Source organism: Schistocerca americana, chromosome 4 (genome assembly GCF_021461395.2).
Source record: "Schistocerca americana isolate TAMUIC-IGC-003095 chromosome 4, iqSchAmer2.1, whole genome shotgun sequence".
Lineage (NCBI taxonomy): Eukaryota > Metazoa > Arthropoda > Insecta > Orthoptera > Acrididae > Schistocerca > Schistocerca americana.
The window spans coordinates 219,382,550-219,396,625 of NC_060122.1; the positions used below are offsets into that span (position 1 = coordinate 219,382,550).

Below are 14,076 nucleotides of genomic sequence, written 5' to 3' on the forward strand. Positions count from 1 at the left end.
GAACTACTTAAACCTAACCAACCTAAGGACATCACACACACCCATGCCCGAGGCAGGATTCGAACCTGCGACCGCAGCAGTCGCGCGGTTCCGGACTGAGCGTCTAGAACCGCTAGACCACCGCGGCCGGCAATTCAATATTATTTCGATATTATAATGGCAGAGACAGCTGCCTAAACTTGGTTAGCCGATGGAAATGTTTCACATATTTACTAAAAATTGTAACAATCTACTATTTGTAGTGGGTGATACTGTAAGAAGATGAATAAGAAGTGTATTACATTTATATGTTTGCACTGTGTGACAGTATAAGATGAGAAACGATTTGTGCTGCAAGACAGAACTAACTGTTATATTCACGGTTGTGAAAAATATAAAGACCGTTAAATGTGATTTATAGCTGATTCATTGTGTGAAAATGTAAAAAACGAAAGCAATTTATGTCTAGAGTATTTTTGATTACCTTTCCCCTCCCATTCCCTCTGTGATATATTATATTGTTACTATTACTATTTCATTTAAGTAACCATTAAATGCGACCACACACACACACACACACACACACACACACACACACACACACACACACACACACACACAGAGAGAGAGAGAGAGAGAGAGAGAACCAGAGAGAGAGAGAGAGAGAGAGAGAGAGAGAGAGAGAGAGAGATGAAATTTGCTGAGGAACAGAATTTTAGCCACTTACGTATTTTTGAGTTTGGAAATATAGTGTGTGTGTGTGTGTGTGTGTGTGTGTGTGTGTGTGCGCACGCCTGCTGAATGGTGCAAATTTATGCAGTTGAAGCAAAGCTTACAAATTTTTTGGAACTACCGTAGTATTGGCAACGTCTTTTCGTATAATATGACGACATTTTACGTAATGTAGATAAAAGTTACACATTTTTCTTAAAAATACTGATTGCCTGATCTGTTGGTGTGTTTTTTAATTTGCTGCAAATGTGACATCATGAAAAAAGGGGCATGGCTTGTGACATCATGATTATCATGTTCAAAGTGGCCATCAACTTGAGGTGTGGCGTCAATGCTATCGCACAGTCTACTACTGTGTTTAAGTGCGAAGATGGCCAGGTAGCCCAGAGCCCTACTACTGAAAGGCATAAACGGGAAGTTGTAGTTAAAAAGGGGGTGAGAGAGAGTTGTAGCCTATCCCCAGTGGTATTTAATCTCTACATTTATCAAACAATAAAAAACAAAGAGATATTTGAAAATGTAATTGAATATTAGGGGTTAAGAAATAAAACCTTTAGTGATTACCAACGAAACTGATTTCCTATCAGAGATGGTAAAGGTCTTGGAAGATCAGTTCAGTGGAATTGATAGTGTTCTGATAAGTGGTTGTAAGACTATTGTCAACTAAAGCAAAATAAGGGTAATGGAATTTAGTCAAGTGAAATGATGGGATGCTGAGGAAATTAGATTAGGAGATATGACCCTACAAACACCAGATGAGTTTTGCTATTGGGGTATCAAAATAAGTTACGATGGTAGAAGTACAGATGATACACGATGTATAAATAGCCAGATAAGCGTTTTCCAGGAACAGTAAAAGTGTTATTAATCTCTTTTCTGAGGTGTTGCCTTGTGAGGAAGTTAAACGTGGACAATAAAGATTTCAGAAGAGAAGAGAGTGGAAAATTTCAAATGTGGTGTTACAGAAGGGTGCTGAAGAGTAATGGGTAGATGTTCTAACTAATGAAATCTTGGTCCTCTTTTTATTGTGCCTTTTCCCGCATCTGCGAAGGCTTGGCGTGGTTATTAACTAAGTTGGCATGGTTAATTTCAAGAGTGGCTCAACACTTTTTCTGTCGCCACCCCATTACCCCTTGGGATGCAGCGTGTGTAGCCCACTTATCTGCGTGTGGTGTGATTCATATGAGATTGTATGAAAGTTTTATAAAAGGTTGCGAATCGTGTAAATGATGCCTGGAAACTGCCTGAAAATCACATCCAAGTCAGCTCCCACACATCGTTAATGTGCCGGGCAGATTCGATATAGGGCACCTCCCCATCCAAAAAGCGCCGCTTTAACAAGAATAACTATACGGGTGGGTAAAACCGATCAGGAGACTCTGAATCGAAGAAGGGAAAAAATAATTTTAAGGGACAACTTGAGTGAAAGAAGAGTTTGATTGATAGGTCACGACCTAAGACATTAAAGAACCGTCAATTCCGTAGTGGGGTGAAATATGAGGGTAAAATAACGTAGGGAGACCGATGTTTGACTACATTAAGCAAGATCAAGTGAATGAAGGTTTTAGTGGTTATGCAGAGATGAAGAGAGACGTATAGGATAGGTTACATTGGAGAGCTGCATCGAACCCATTTTCAGCCTGAAGACTGCAACAACAACAATACAGATACCGAACAAAAACTGTTGTCTCCATCACCATATAAAAGTGTTACAAATTTCGGTGGCAGATAAGAAACATCACACCAAGGAAAAAAGGCCATACAAACGTATGTCGAAAATTCCTTTGTTTTGAGCTGCTAATGAAAAAATTAAACGTTTTTTTCAGAAATAAGCGCTAACAAAGATTGAAAACGCCATTCGTTTGATTATACACATGCATGCACTGACTGGATCATCAAACATCGTCTTCTCTTTCATACAGCCGTGCAAGCTCACGTCCGTTAGCATTCGCGCTGTCTTAAACAAAGATCTTTCTGCTCATGAAATAAATAATACAATAAAATTGCAGGTTTTAAATTACTATGATTTTATGGGAAAGTATACAGTGCAGGACCATAAAGGTCTGGTGGTTCATTGAACCCTCTGCCACGCACTTTGTTGTGAATAGCAGAGTAATCACATAGATGTAGATGTAGATAAAGGTAAATTTAATTACTGCCTTCCGAGAAGACTGGCAGAATGGCTGGCACACTGAACATCCTTCAGGAAGGTTGTGCTTCGAATCTCCATCCAGCCATAATCAAGATGTAGGTTTCTCGTGGTTCTCATACATAATTTAAGCCAAATGCTGTGATGATCGTTCCATTGAAAATATGGGAACAGAGTTCCTCCCCCCTCCTTCCCTATCGGAGCTACGAGAAGTACATCACTACTTACGACTTCATTATCGACGTTGAATTAATCTTCTTTCATTTCTTTACAGCGTGCATCATATTGGTCGTTTCTGTTACTTTACAGAATCTCTGTTTAATTATGTAGTGATGTACGAGTAAAGGAAATGAGCCTAGCAGTTTACAGTCGAGACAACGTCTGCATAAAACTTCACGGGATGTACTCACTACATCTAAGGAGAATGTAATGCAACGCATATATAGCGGAAAAGTTAAGATCCAACACTGTAAAAGCAAAATAAGGGAAAAAGGGGGCAAACGTATACTGAAGCCAGTAGAAAAAGAAGAGAAATACAGAAATACCCAATTAAAAAACGAACTGAATGTTCATCTTTACTGATCTGCTATCATTATAGAGATAATTGAGTCATGGTTGCAATAAAGATGGGTTTATTAGTTCTGCGTTTGCGACACGTTTTGTCTGTGTTGTGAGGCATCCTCAGAAAATCGAACTATAGATAAATAATCATCTCTTGAAATGAGGGTCACACAGGGTAGCCACGCTGTCTGAGGCTCTTTGGCCATGTTTTGCACAGCACAGCTCCCCCCCCCCCCCCCCCCCCCCCTCATCGAGGGTTTGAGTAGTCTTCGCTCGGGCATGGGTGTGTGTGTGTTGTCCTTAGTGTAACTTTAAGTTAGATGAAGTACTGTGTTAGCCTAGAGACCGATAGACTCAGCAGTTTGGTCCCATAGGAACTTACCACAAATTTCCAAATGAAACGAGAAGTCAGACGCATGAAATTGACTCCTTATTTCATGAGGTGATTATTTACAGATTATATTGTCTGAAGATGTCACTCAATGCAGGGGAAGCTTATTGCAAATGAAGAACTAATAAATCTGTCTTTATTGCAACCATGACTGATTTCTCTCTGTATAATTACCACTGTTGCTGTACCAGTGCCACAGAATTTGGGAATAAACTGGAATGACTTTTGTTAATCTGGTATCTGTTTTATATATATATATAAAGCAGAGTGTATGTATGTGTGTATGTCTGGGATCTGCTTCCAAACACCTTTATTAATTTCAACCAAATTTGGCACAAAAACAGCAGACTTCATGATTATCACCACTGTGGAGTTATAACCAAATAGCTCCAATACAAGCAGAGATATGGGGAGAGAAAACGACAGGACTCTTGTGTGTGAACAGTACTGGCATGTCAAATCAACCTGCTTTGCAGGCAGCCTAAATGTCAGGGGAAAGAATTGGTTTTCTGGGACCTGGCATGTAGGTTGCACTGCATATATGTTATGCTGAAGTAGTGTTGGCCTGCTTTATCAACCTGTTTTGCATGGTGGCCTGTATGTCAACAGCAAATAAATGATTTTCGAGCCCCTGATATGTAGCCTTTCCTGTATAACAGGCATGTTGTTGGAGCAGTATCGGCCTGCTTTAATGAATTGTATTGCAGGGACTACATATGCCGATGAGCATGGCTCAGAGAGAGGGGAGGACCGGTGGAAGAGGAAGATGGGGAAATGGAGATGGAAAGAGGATAGGAGAGAAGGATACTGTCAGAGGGAAGGGAGCAGAAGGTAAGGTCAGAGAGAGGGGATGGAGGAAATGAGAAAAGAGAGGGGCAGGGCAGATGAAAAGACAGAGACAATGAGGAGTAGGAGGAGGAGATGGGTCGATGAAGTGAATAGACAGGAGGAAGAAGAAGTGGGCACAAAGAGAGGGAGGATAAGGTGTGTTCATTGCATGTGTCGAACTATATGCTTGTTACTAAGGCTAGTTTTTAATAAGAGAAGTGTTCAGAAACATCCTATGGTCTTCTGATGTAGATTATTTTCGTTGCAGGTACGGTTCTCAGCAAAGTGGGACGCTCTCTGTACAGACAGTGGCGACCACGATACCTGTACGAGATGATGTCGATAATGGAAGTGTAATATCTGGCACATTAGAAACGGCAGCAGTAGATGATTCATCGCAATTGGACAGCACCCTCAATCGCCAGCTATCAGAGACAGCCAGCGAGGCCCATAGCGTCACGTCTTCTCTTGCAGAAGAACCTCAGGTGCAAGATACTGTGGACCATGACGAGGACGTCAGCGAAGAGGATTCCGCGGACACAGATGAGCAAGACGAGACTAGCAACGACCAGGCGTTCACTGGGGATTGGTATCAAGAGCGGAAGGCAGTACATGTGTCAAACTCACGAAATGTTCGAGTGGGCGAAGTCGCCTACGTGTTGGGGTCACTTAACATCAGCCAAGTTTTGCAGACACACAGTGTTGAGAAGAGGCTGTTCGTGAGCAATGGCTGCCAAGGTAAGAACAGCACCCTGAAATATTCCTGCTGCTCTGCCGCAATGTCAGTTTAGTAAACTTGTTCCATTACTTTTCTGTTTGCGTGCTTCCACAGTCCTGGAATATTTTAGAAATGGCGTGCTACGCCTTACCTTTTATTTATTTTTTTAACAATCACGATTTCGGCCGCTGCATCATTGTCTAGTTATAAGTATAAGAAAACTTCAATTCAATTGCTTTTATTTTTATTTTTTAGGAAGTGTAGGTATCAGCTGAGAACATCACAACATACGAAAACGCCATCATAATAAAGTTGTCGTTCCTAAAATACAAACAGGAACCTTGAAAATAGTGCACCCAGAGGGGTGAAAGGTACAAACGTGAATCTTCGCAAATAGGTCTCTGGCAATACATCACGGACAGTGGGACAGCAGTCGGACATGAAGTACTTGAATGATGATAACAAAACCAACAGCTGTGCTGGATTCCAACGTCGTTATTTTTTTTAACACATGATACATTGAAACCTTCCCGTCTCCTCTATATCTCTTTTGCTACGCAACCTTCCCTTCTACAGTAACCTATGAAACCTTCCCTTAGGATTTCTATCTCTTGCTTAATAATAACAAATGAAATCTTCCGTTTGAAATTAATTCTCTTTCTCAATCTTCGCATACAAATTTAAATGCTGCTTATTGAAAGTGATTTTCTGATTATTTCGACGAAACATAGAATGTGTCGTCGTCGTGGCCCTCAGTCGTTACCTGCAATAAGCCAAAACTGTTCCTTACCTTTTTACTGTTACTAGATCGCCATCTGACTGCTACTTCGAACTGCGACATAAGTTTACTTGCTCTGTTTTACTGTACTCTATTAGCTGCTGGTGGGTTGTCATAATAAGTGGCTGTATTTATTACCAAAGCTGACGTTATTCTTTAATAGCAAAGCTGACGTTATTCTTTAATTGATTTGACTGAAGTTACGTAATTCATAGTTAAACTTTTTCTTGACAACAATAACATTTTGCAAAGTTTTACGCTAATGGTTTTTGGGATGGATTATAATAAATAATGCAATTTTGCTGGCAAAAATTAATTGTATTCTGAATGAAATGATTTTACAAACGTTCAAATGGGACTTACTTTTTACAATAACCTTACAACTAGCATTGCGCAAACATACCTTCAGAAGTCTTGAGTTTCTCAAAAAAAAAAAAAAAAAAAAAAAAAAAAAAATTCAATAATATTAGTTCCTCTTCTGATAATAGTTAGCTGATGTCTCTGTACATCCGTTTATAATCTCTTGTAAATCATAGCTGGTGGCTGGCAGGCACACCGCTCCTCTCAACCTCTCGCTTCAGACCTGCTACCGACTCCCTTCACATCTCGCTTACTACTGACTTTCTACGAACGCTAAAGTGCAGTCTCTCCCGCCAACGATGCTTTCTGGTTCAGACAATCCCTGCTACCATTACAAAATGTATCAATGCGCGGTATTTCCCGCTCTTATCTTAAGATGTATCCATACGCGATCTCTCCCGCCCTTTTTAAAATTATATCAAGATGCGGTCTCTCCTGCCAACAATACTTTGGTGCAGACATTCCCTGCTACCACAATTATTTCCAACATGACAAATATTATTTATTCCTACTTAATCCTATTAATAAAATATAAATATCTTTCATAAATTGTGGTTTGACAATAAACAGTAGAAATATACACGTCTTACAACATGACACCAAACGGTGTCATTTTCAGGCCCCAAGCGTAACCTGCCATCCTCAACCGCAATGACAAAGACCTACGAAGTCTTCGAACGGGAACAGTTATCAAGCGTATACTCCAACATGTGCAACGAACAGAATTGTATGCAGCGGGGCCAAAATTGACTGGATTCTGTACTTGCTACGAAGGTGGGGTCTGAAGATGACGCTATTTGGTGGCGAAACTCGCAGCATTTGTTAAAAAGAATAAACGACGTTGGTTTCTAACACAGCTATTAGTTTTGTTACCATTATTCGAGTACTTTGTAAAGTACAGCGAGATCTGATATGCAGATGATCCAAGTGAGGTGCCAGTGCGCATGGCCACAGAACCTCCAATGGCGCTGCAGTCAGGCAGGCGGTCCTATTTAAACGGCGCGTAGTGGACCAGTCACACACGCGACGATCACATCCTGACTCTAGGAGGACGTTAGTAGGCGCAGAATGCCAGATAGACGTCATAGAACGTTGCTCACAGTTAAGCCAGCTTGAGAGGGGCCTAATCATCGGCTTGAAAACCGCTGGCTGGTCGAGACGCCGTGTGGCTCGCCAGGTCGACCGTTTGAAATGGTCCTTCAGACGATGTTGGGTGCAATGGACAGGAGATGGCACCCACAAACGATGTTCTGGTTCTGGTGCTACCAGGAACACAACGAGGCGAGGGGATCGAAGGATCGTGCGACAAGCGTTCAGGGAGCCTACAATGGCTCACTCCACGAACCAAGTAAATGTATGCGTGCCAGTTGTTCCACAAACCATTTACAGACGCCTTGCGGACGCGAATTTGTAGTGTAGCCACCCTTGCACTGTACTGCCGTCAACACTTAGACGCTGGCCACACTATCTACAGTGGTCCCAAACCAGAAAGACTTGGACTGCCGCAGACTGCCAAAACGTTATGTTTAGTGGTGAATCTCGATTCCTTTTGGGAACGGATGATAACCACATACGGTTGTGGAAACAGCCTGGTGAACGGTACAGTTCCATGCACGCTGTCAAGTATCACATCGCCAGCACAGCCGACATAATTGAGACCTGGTAGTCAGGGGAAGACAGGATTCGGTTACGATTGTGGACGGGGCCGTAGTCAGTTACTATAGGTTGCCTTCTATTGTTATACACATTATTTCAAAACAGTAATTCCAGACTCAATAATAAATAAAAAACACACGTTATTAATGAAGGAATAAACAACTGTGTAAAATAATAGTGTTTTCAGAGCGTTACAATTTAGCAATCACCATAAAATACAGATACAACAGATAATGTTTTAAAAACAAGCCATTGTGATCACGGCTGAAGGCCTTATACGCCAAGAATGGCAATAAATTGCGAATGTTTAAGAACTCGCTGCAATTTACAACTTACAAATATTAAAATAGAAACACATCAGAAGGCATCAGACGCCAGACATGGCAGTAAATAAGGTTTTAAGGCTTACTGCTAAAAATACCGATACCAAATTAAAATTTTTAGGCAAATAGGCACAATTATGGCTGAAGGCGTTACACGCCAGGAACGGCAATTATATTAAAAAAATTAGAAAGCTGCCGTAAAACAGCAAATACAATAGCAAAGGCTAATTTTAAAAAACAAGTAACTGACCACCAAATGGGTGAAATAAAATGATGGTAAACCTTGTAAGACAACCCTTACACTTAAAATACAGATACAACAGATAATGTTGCCGATCCCCTGTAATTGCGGTTTGTGGAACCTTTATGGGCCAGCATTATACTGATGGCATTCTTCAGTCCTACGTGGGAACTTCCCCGCAAGGTCTGCCAGGGCCACTTTTCCGGGAAGATAATGCTCGTCCATATACAGCTCGAGTTGCTCAAGACTTTCTATGTCATATTCCAACTTTTCCGTGACTTGTCTGCTCCCCAGACTTGTCCTCTATAGAGCATGTGTGAGACCAGCTCTGTAAATAATTTAGAGGTGGCTGTTCAGGATCTGTGGACCAGTCTGCCTCAGGACAACATCAAACGTCTTATGAACTCGATGCTGGACCATTATTTCGGCATGTACTTCAGCAAAAAGCGGCCCAACGCGTTATTGATGCTGCACTGTATTTGTCTACTTGTACTCACTGTATTTGTTTACATGTCTTGATTTTGTGGTCAAGGGAACTTCTCATCTGTATCATGATGTCTAATAAATTTTATTTCGATCCAATGCTCTCTTCTTGGTGCGCTATTTGCAATGTTCGTGAGTGTGCTAATGTTGTAATTCTAGGTGGTGCGCAGTGGTCACAGATACCCAAAGCAGAGAAGCTGTTATATATATCTGGAAAATTATAACCTAAGAAATCTGCGAGTTAATTCTTAGTAAGTTATTATTACCATTTTTTACCACATCTTAATCATTCACCATTCAGCACTGGACCGACAGCTTCAAACTTACAATAGAGTATTTTGTATATAAAGAATACAACTGACTGAATGCCAGTCTGCGGAAGAGAAGTATGCACATCACTTCACGCTAGAAACTAAACAGCAATCAGAGTAGGCGTTGGGGACAGGTAACCCTGGAAAAAAAAACCGGATTCTGTTTCATCTTCCAGTGTTTTCTGGGAGCACTTGGCAGGGGTAGAAGTATAATTCGGACCGGTGTGAAAGTGTTTGTACCGAATAAGGAGAAGAAATGTCCTTAAGAAGAGGTTTGGATTTCAGAAGAAAAGATAAAGAATAACATTTCACTTGAACAATTCATGTACAAAAGTACATAGTGGTAAAAAAAGAGATTGTTAGCATGATTTATTGGAAAATCCATCTTTTACACGAGATTTGGGCCTCCTTAACTTCCATCCATTCTCATACATAAAATTATATGTCTGCAAAACCCAGGATGAGTCTCGTTGCACGAGTTCTTCTCCCCGCAGGTAGTCCGTGCAAAGTGCATGTACCTAATGTGCAGTTGCAATAACATTTCTACTACAAGGCCAATAAATTATCCCCTTGAGTGCAGCCACTCTACAATTGCCAGGGTGCAACTAGGCACAGGTGAGGCGCACATACTAATTCTCGCTGAATGTCAAACATTCTGGCATGGTAACACAAGCAAGAAATAATAGTACATAAATTCACCGCAGATAGCAAAGTATACAATCTGAGTAAATTCGTTTGTGTCAGGTGTTTACAAATAGAATGAAGGCTTTCACGACCGGGTGACATGGCTGTTGATATACTTTCCGGGATGTGAGGTCGTGGTCCAAGAACTTTTCTGCACCTTACGTTTCGTCCAGGACTGCGCTGGACTTCCTCAGAGGCGCTGCTCCGCTGAGTCTTGCCGACTGACTGGTCGGGTGTCTGAGAGCGACTTATTGAGAAAGGGGGGCGTGGTTCAGATGACACGTGATGAGCAGTGATAATCCATAGCAAAGATAAGATTGACTATCGATTACCACCTTGTCAAAGATAAAAATTGTTAGCAATTTTGTAGAGCCACTGTCCATATATCGCTAAGTTTCATAGCCTCCTCTTTCCTATTAAAATTACCGTGATGTTTATAAATTTCGATAGCTTCTCTATATAGCCGTGGATAGTAATTTAACGTTGTAGATAATTTATAAACATCACGATAATTTTAATAGGAAAGAGGAGGCTATGTAACTTAGCGATATATGGACAGTGGCTCTACAAAATTGCTAACAATTTTTATCTTTGACAAGGTGGTAATCGATAGTCAACCTTATCATTGCTATGGATTATCACTGCTCGTCACGTGTCATCTGAACCACGCCCCCCTTTCTCAATAAGTCGCTCTCAGACACCCGACCAGTCAGTCGGCAAGACTCAGCGGAGCAGCGCCTCTGAGGAAGTCCAGCGCAGTCCTGGACGAAACGTAAGGAGCAGAAAAGTTCTTGGACCACGACCTCACATCCCGGAAAGTATATCAACAGCCATGTTTACAAATAAATCAGTTTCAATGGCTGATTGCTGCTTAGGCATCTTACCTGCTTTTTTGTACCGAACTTTATAGTTCAGTTAGGTACGCTGCGTCATAGATCCACTACGCTCCCATTTCACTCTGTTAGACACAATAACAGATACCATTCATTCACCAAACCTATCTATATTTTTGACTGATACCAGTTATCAAGAAAGCAGTATAATATTAATTCCAATCCACCTAGTTCTGACCTAGGCGTACGGGATGTATCTTTCGCTTGTGGTATAACTTCCTTTGCACGCTTTGTGGTTCTCTAGGAACGAGGAACATATGTTGATAGTGGACACAGATTTCAGATACACTACTGGCGATTAAAATTGCTACACCACGAAGATGACGTGCTACAGACGCGAAATTTAATCGACAGGAAGAAGATGCGGTGATATGCAAATGATTAGCTTTTCAGAGTATTCACACAAGGTTGGGGCCGGTGGCGACACTTACAACGTGCTGACATTGGGAAAGTTTCCAACCGATTTCTCATACACAAACAGCAGTTGACCGGCGTTGCCTGGTGAAACGTTGTTGTGATGCCTCGTGTAAGGAGGAGAAATGCGTACCATCACGTTTCCGACTTTAATAAAGGTCGGATTGTAGCCTATCGCGATTGCGGTTTATCGAATCGCGACATTGCTGCTCGCGTTGGTCGAGATCCAATGACTGTTAGCAGAATATAGAATTGGTGGGTTCAGGAGGGTAATACGAAACGCCGTGCTGGATCCCAACGGCCTCGTGCACGAATGGAAAAACGTCATTTTTTCGGATGAATCGAGGTTGTCTTTACAGCATCATGATGGTCGCATTCGTGTTTGGCAACATCGCGGTGAACGCACATTGGAAGCGTGTATTCGTAATCGACATACTGGCATATCACCCGGCATGATGGTATGGGGTGCCATTGGTTACCTCTTGTTCGCATTAACGGCACTTTGAACAGGGGACGTTACATTTCAGATGTGTTACGACCCGTGACTCTACCCTTCATTCGAACCCTGCGGAACCCTACATTTCAGCAGGATAATGCACGATCGCATGTTGCAGGTCCTGTACGGGTCTTTCTGGATACAGAAAATGGTCGACTGCTGCCCTGGCCAGCGCATTCTCCAGATTTCTCATCAACTGAAAACGTCTGGTCAATGGTGGCCGAGCAACTGGCTCGTCACAATACGCCAGTCACTACTCTTGATGAACTGTGGTATCATGTTGAAGCTGCATGGGCAGTTGTACCTGTATACGCCATCCAAGCTCTGTTTGACTCAATGCCCAGTAGTATCAAGTCCGTTATCACGGCCAGAGGTGGTTGTTCTGGGTACTGATTTCTCAGGATCTATGCACACAAACAGCGTGAAAAATGTAATCAGATGTCAGTTCTAGTATAATCTATTTGTCCAATGAATACCCGTTTATCATTTTCATTTCTTCTTGGTGTAGCAATTTCAATGGCCAATAGTGTATTAATTTATACTACATGTAATATCAGATAGTAAAAGTAATGCATAACTTTCTTTACTGTAGTTGCAGCGCCAGTTGATTTGATCACTGAAACATATAGAGATACAAAACTCAGGCAGTCTTCTATACAGTGACTATTCCGTAGATTACGAGCCGTGACCGCTACAAAAGCCTGTAAAAACCTATGAAAATGGCAATCACACAAAATTGGGTCTATGTACCAATGTGTGAACTTAAGTATACTACCGCTAGAGCTCCGGATAGTGGATGCTTGCGTATCATCGGCAATGGCTTCAGCGTACGTGGGAGCGCCCTCATGCCACAGTAGCGGTAGTAGTGAAAATGACGGCGTGACTGGCGGCGAGCGCTTTTTAGAGTGCGGCCGATTGCCTGGTGACCGATACTGCAGTTGAAAACCAAAAAGCGTTACTTGTAATCTCCTGCTATATACACTACCCTCCGTAAGTTTGGAAACACCAAGTGATTATGGTCAATGGAAAAGAAATACATTACAAAATTGCATTTTAATGCCGTCTAAACGTTTATTAAGCTCAAACAATACAAGGTAAATGCAACTATTAAATTTTAGAAACTTGAAAATAACCATCCATTGCTTTAATCACTGCCTTGCATGCTCTCGGAATGAGACGGGTAAATTTTGTCATGGTCTCAATTGTATTTAGTCTCCACTCTTGCTGCAGGACCTCTCATAAGTCATGATTTCCTGTTTTCGGAGCCTGCTGTCCATCTCATCCCATAGTAGTTCGATTGGGACTGGGGAGACCATTCCACGTTTTTCAAAATTTCTTGAATATCAAGACACTTCATATTTTTCTGACACAAGTGGGATGTGTGTTTCTGATCGTTGTCTTGCTGCAAAACAAATACTTTCTCAATCAGATGCAAAGCAGGTGTCTGGGCTTGTCGCTGAAGAATGGCATGATAATTCTGTTGTTCCATTTTTCCATCTACTTTCACCAAATCTCCGACTTTGTTCCCTCCAAAAGATCCCATACCATCATGGAACTCCCTCCACAGTTGAAATTACGCACTGAGGGTTCAAACTTTCATGGGGTAAACGACGTAGAATTGACGGCTTTTACTTCCACACATTTAGGACTTGGATTCATCAGTGAATTAGACTCTTCCCCAGTCCCCTGCTGTCCATTGTTGGTGCTCGTAGCCCATTAAAGCCTATTCTTCTTTTTAACAGTGTACAACAATGGCTTGCTTGCTGCTACATAACTCTGGAGGTTGTTTTCTGCCAGGCCCCTTCTCTGCGTTGACTCACTCACTGGCGTATGCCTAGTTGTGTTTAGCTCGGCAGTGAGTTCAAGCACAGTTTTGAATCTGTTACATTTAGTGATCACTGCCAAAAACTTTCCCCGACGCTCTGACGTTTTCATGGATGCTTCTGAGCGAGAACGATCATCATAAGAGCCTGTATCTCGATGCCAGTGGATGATGTTGACTATACCGCTAACGGAACTACAACTAAACAGAACAATAAACACAACGTACAGGGTGACAATTATTGAACTGTACGAAAT

At 41.7% G+C, this 14,076-nt stretch overlaps 1 protein-coding gene across 1 annotated transcript in view; it reads left to right on the top strand.

Moving 5' to 3' along the window:
• The window catches only part of LOC124612839 (peptidoglycan recognition protein 4-like), a 99,072-nt gene that overhangs the window by 35,927 nt on the left and 49,069 nt on the right, over positions 1 to 14,076 (top strand). The window contains exon 2 of the mRNA XM_047141265.1: positions 4,909 to 5,378. Coding sequence (XP_046997221.1) covers positions 4,909 to 5,378 — 470 coding nt within the window. The remainder of the gene's footprint in view (positions 1 to 4,908; positions 5,379 to 14,076) is intronic.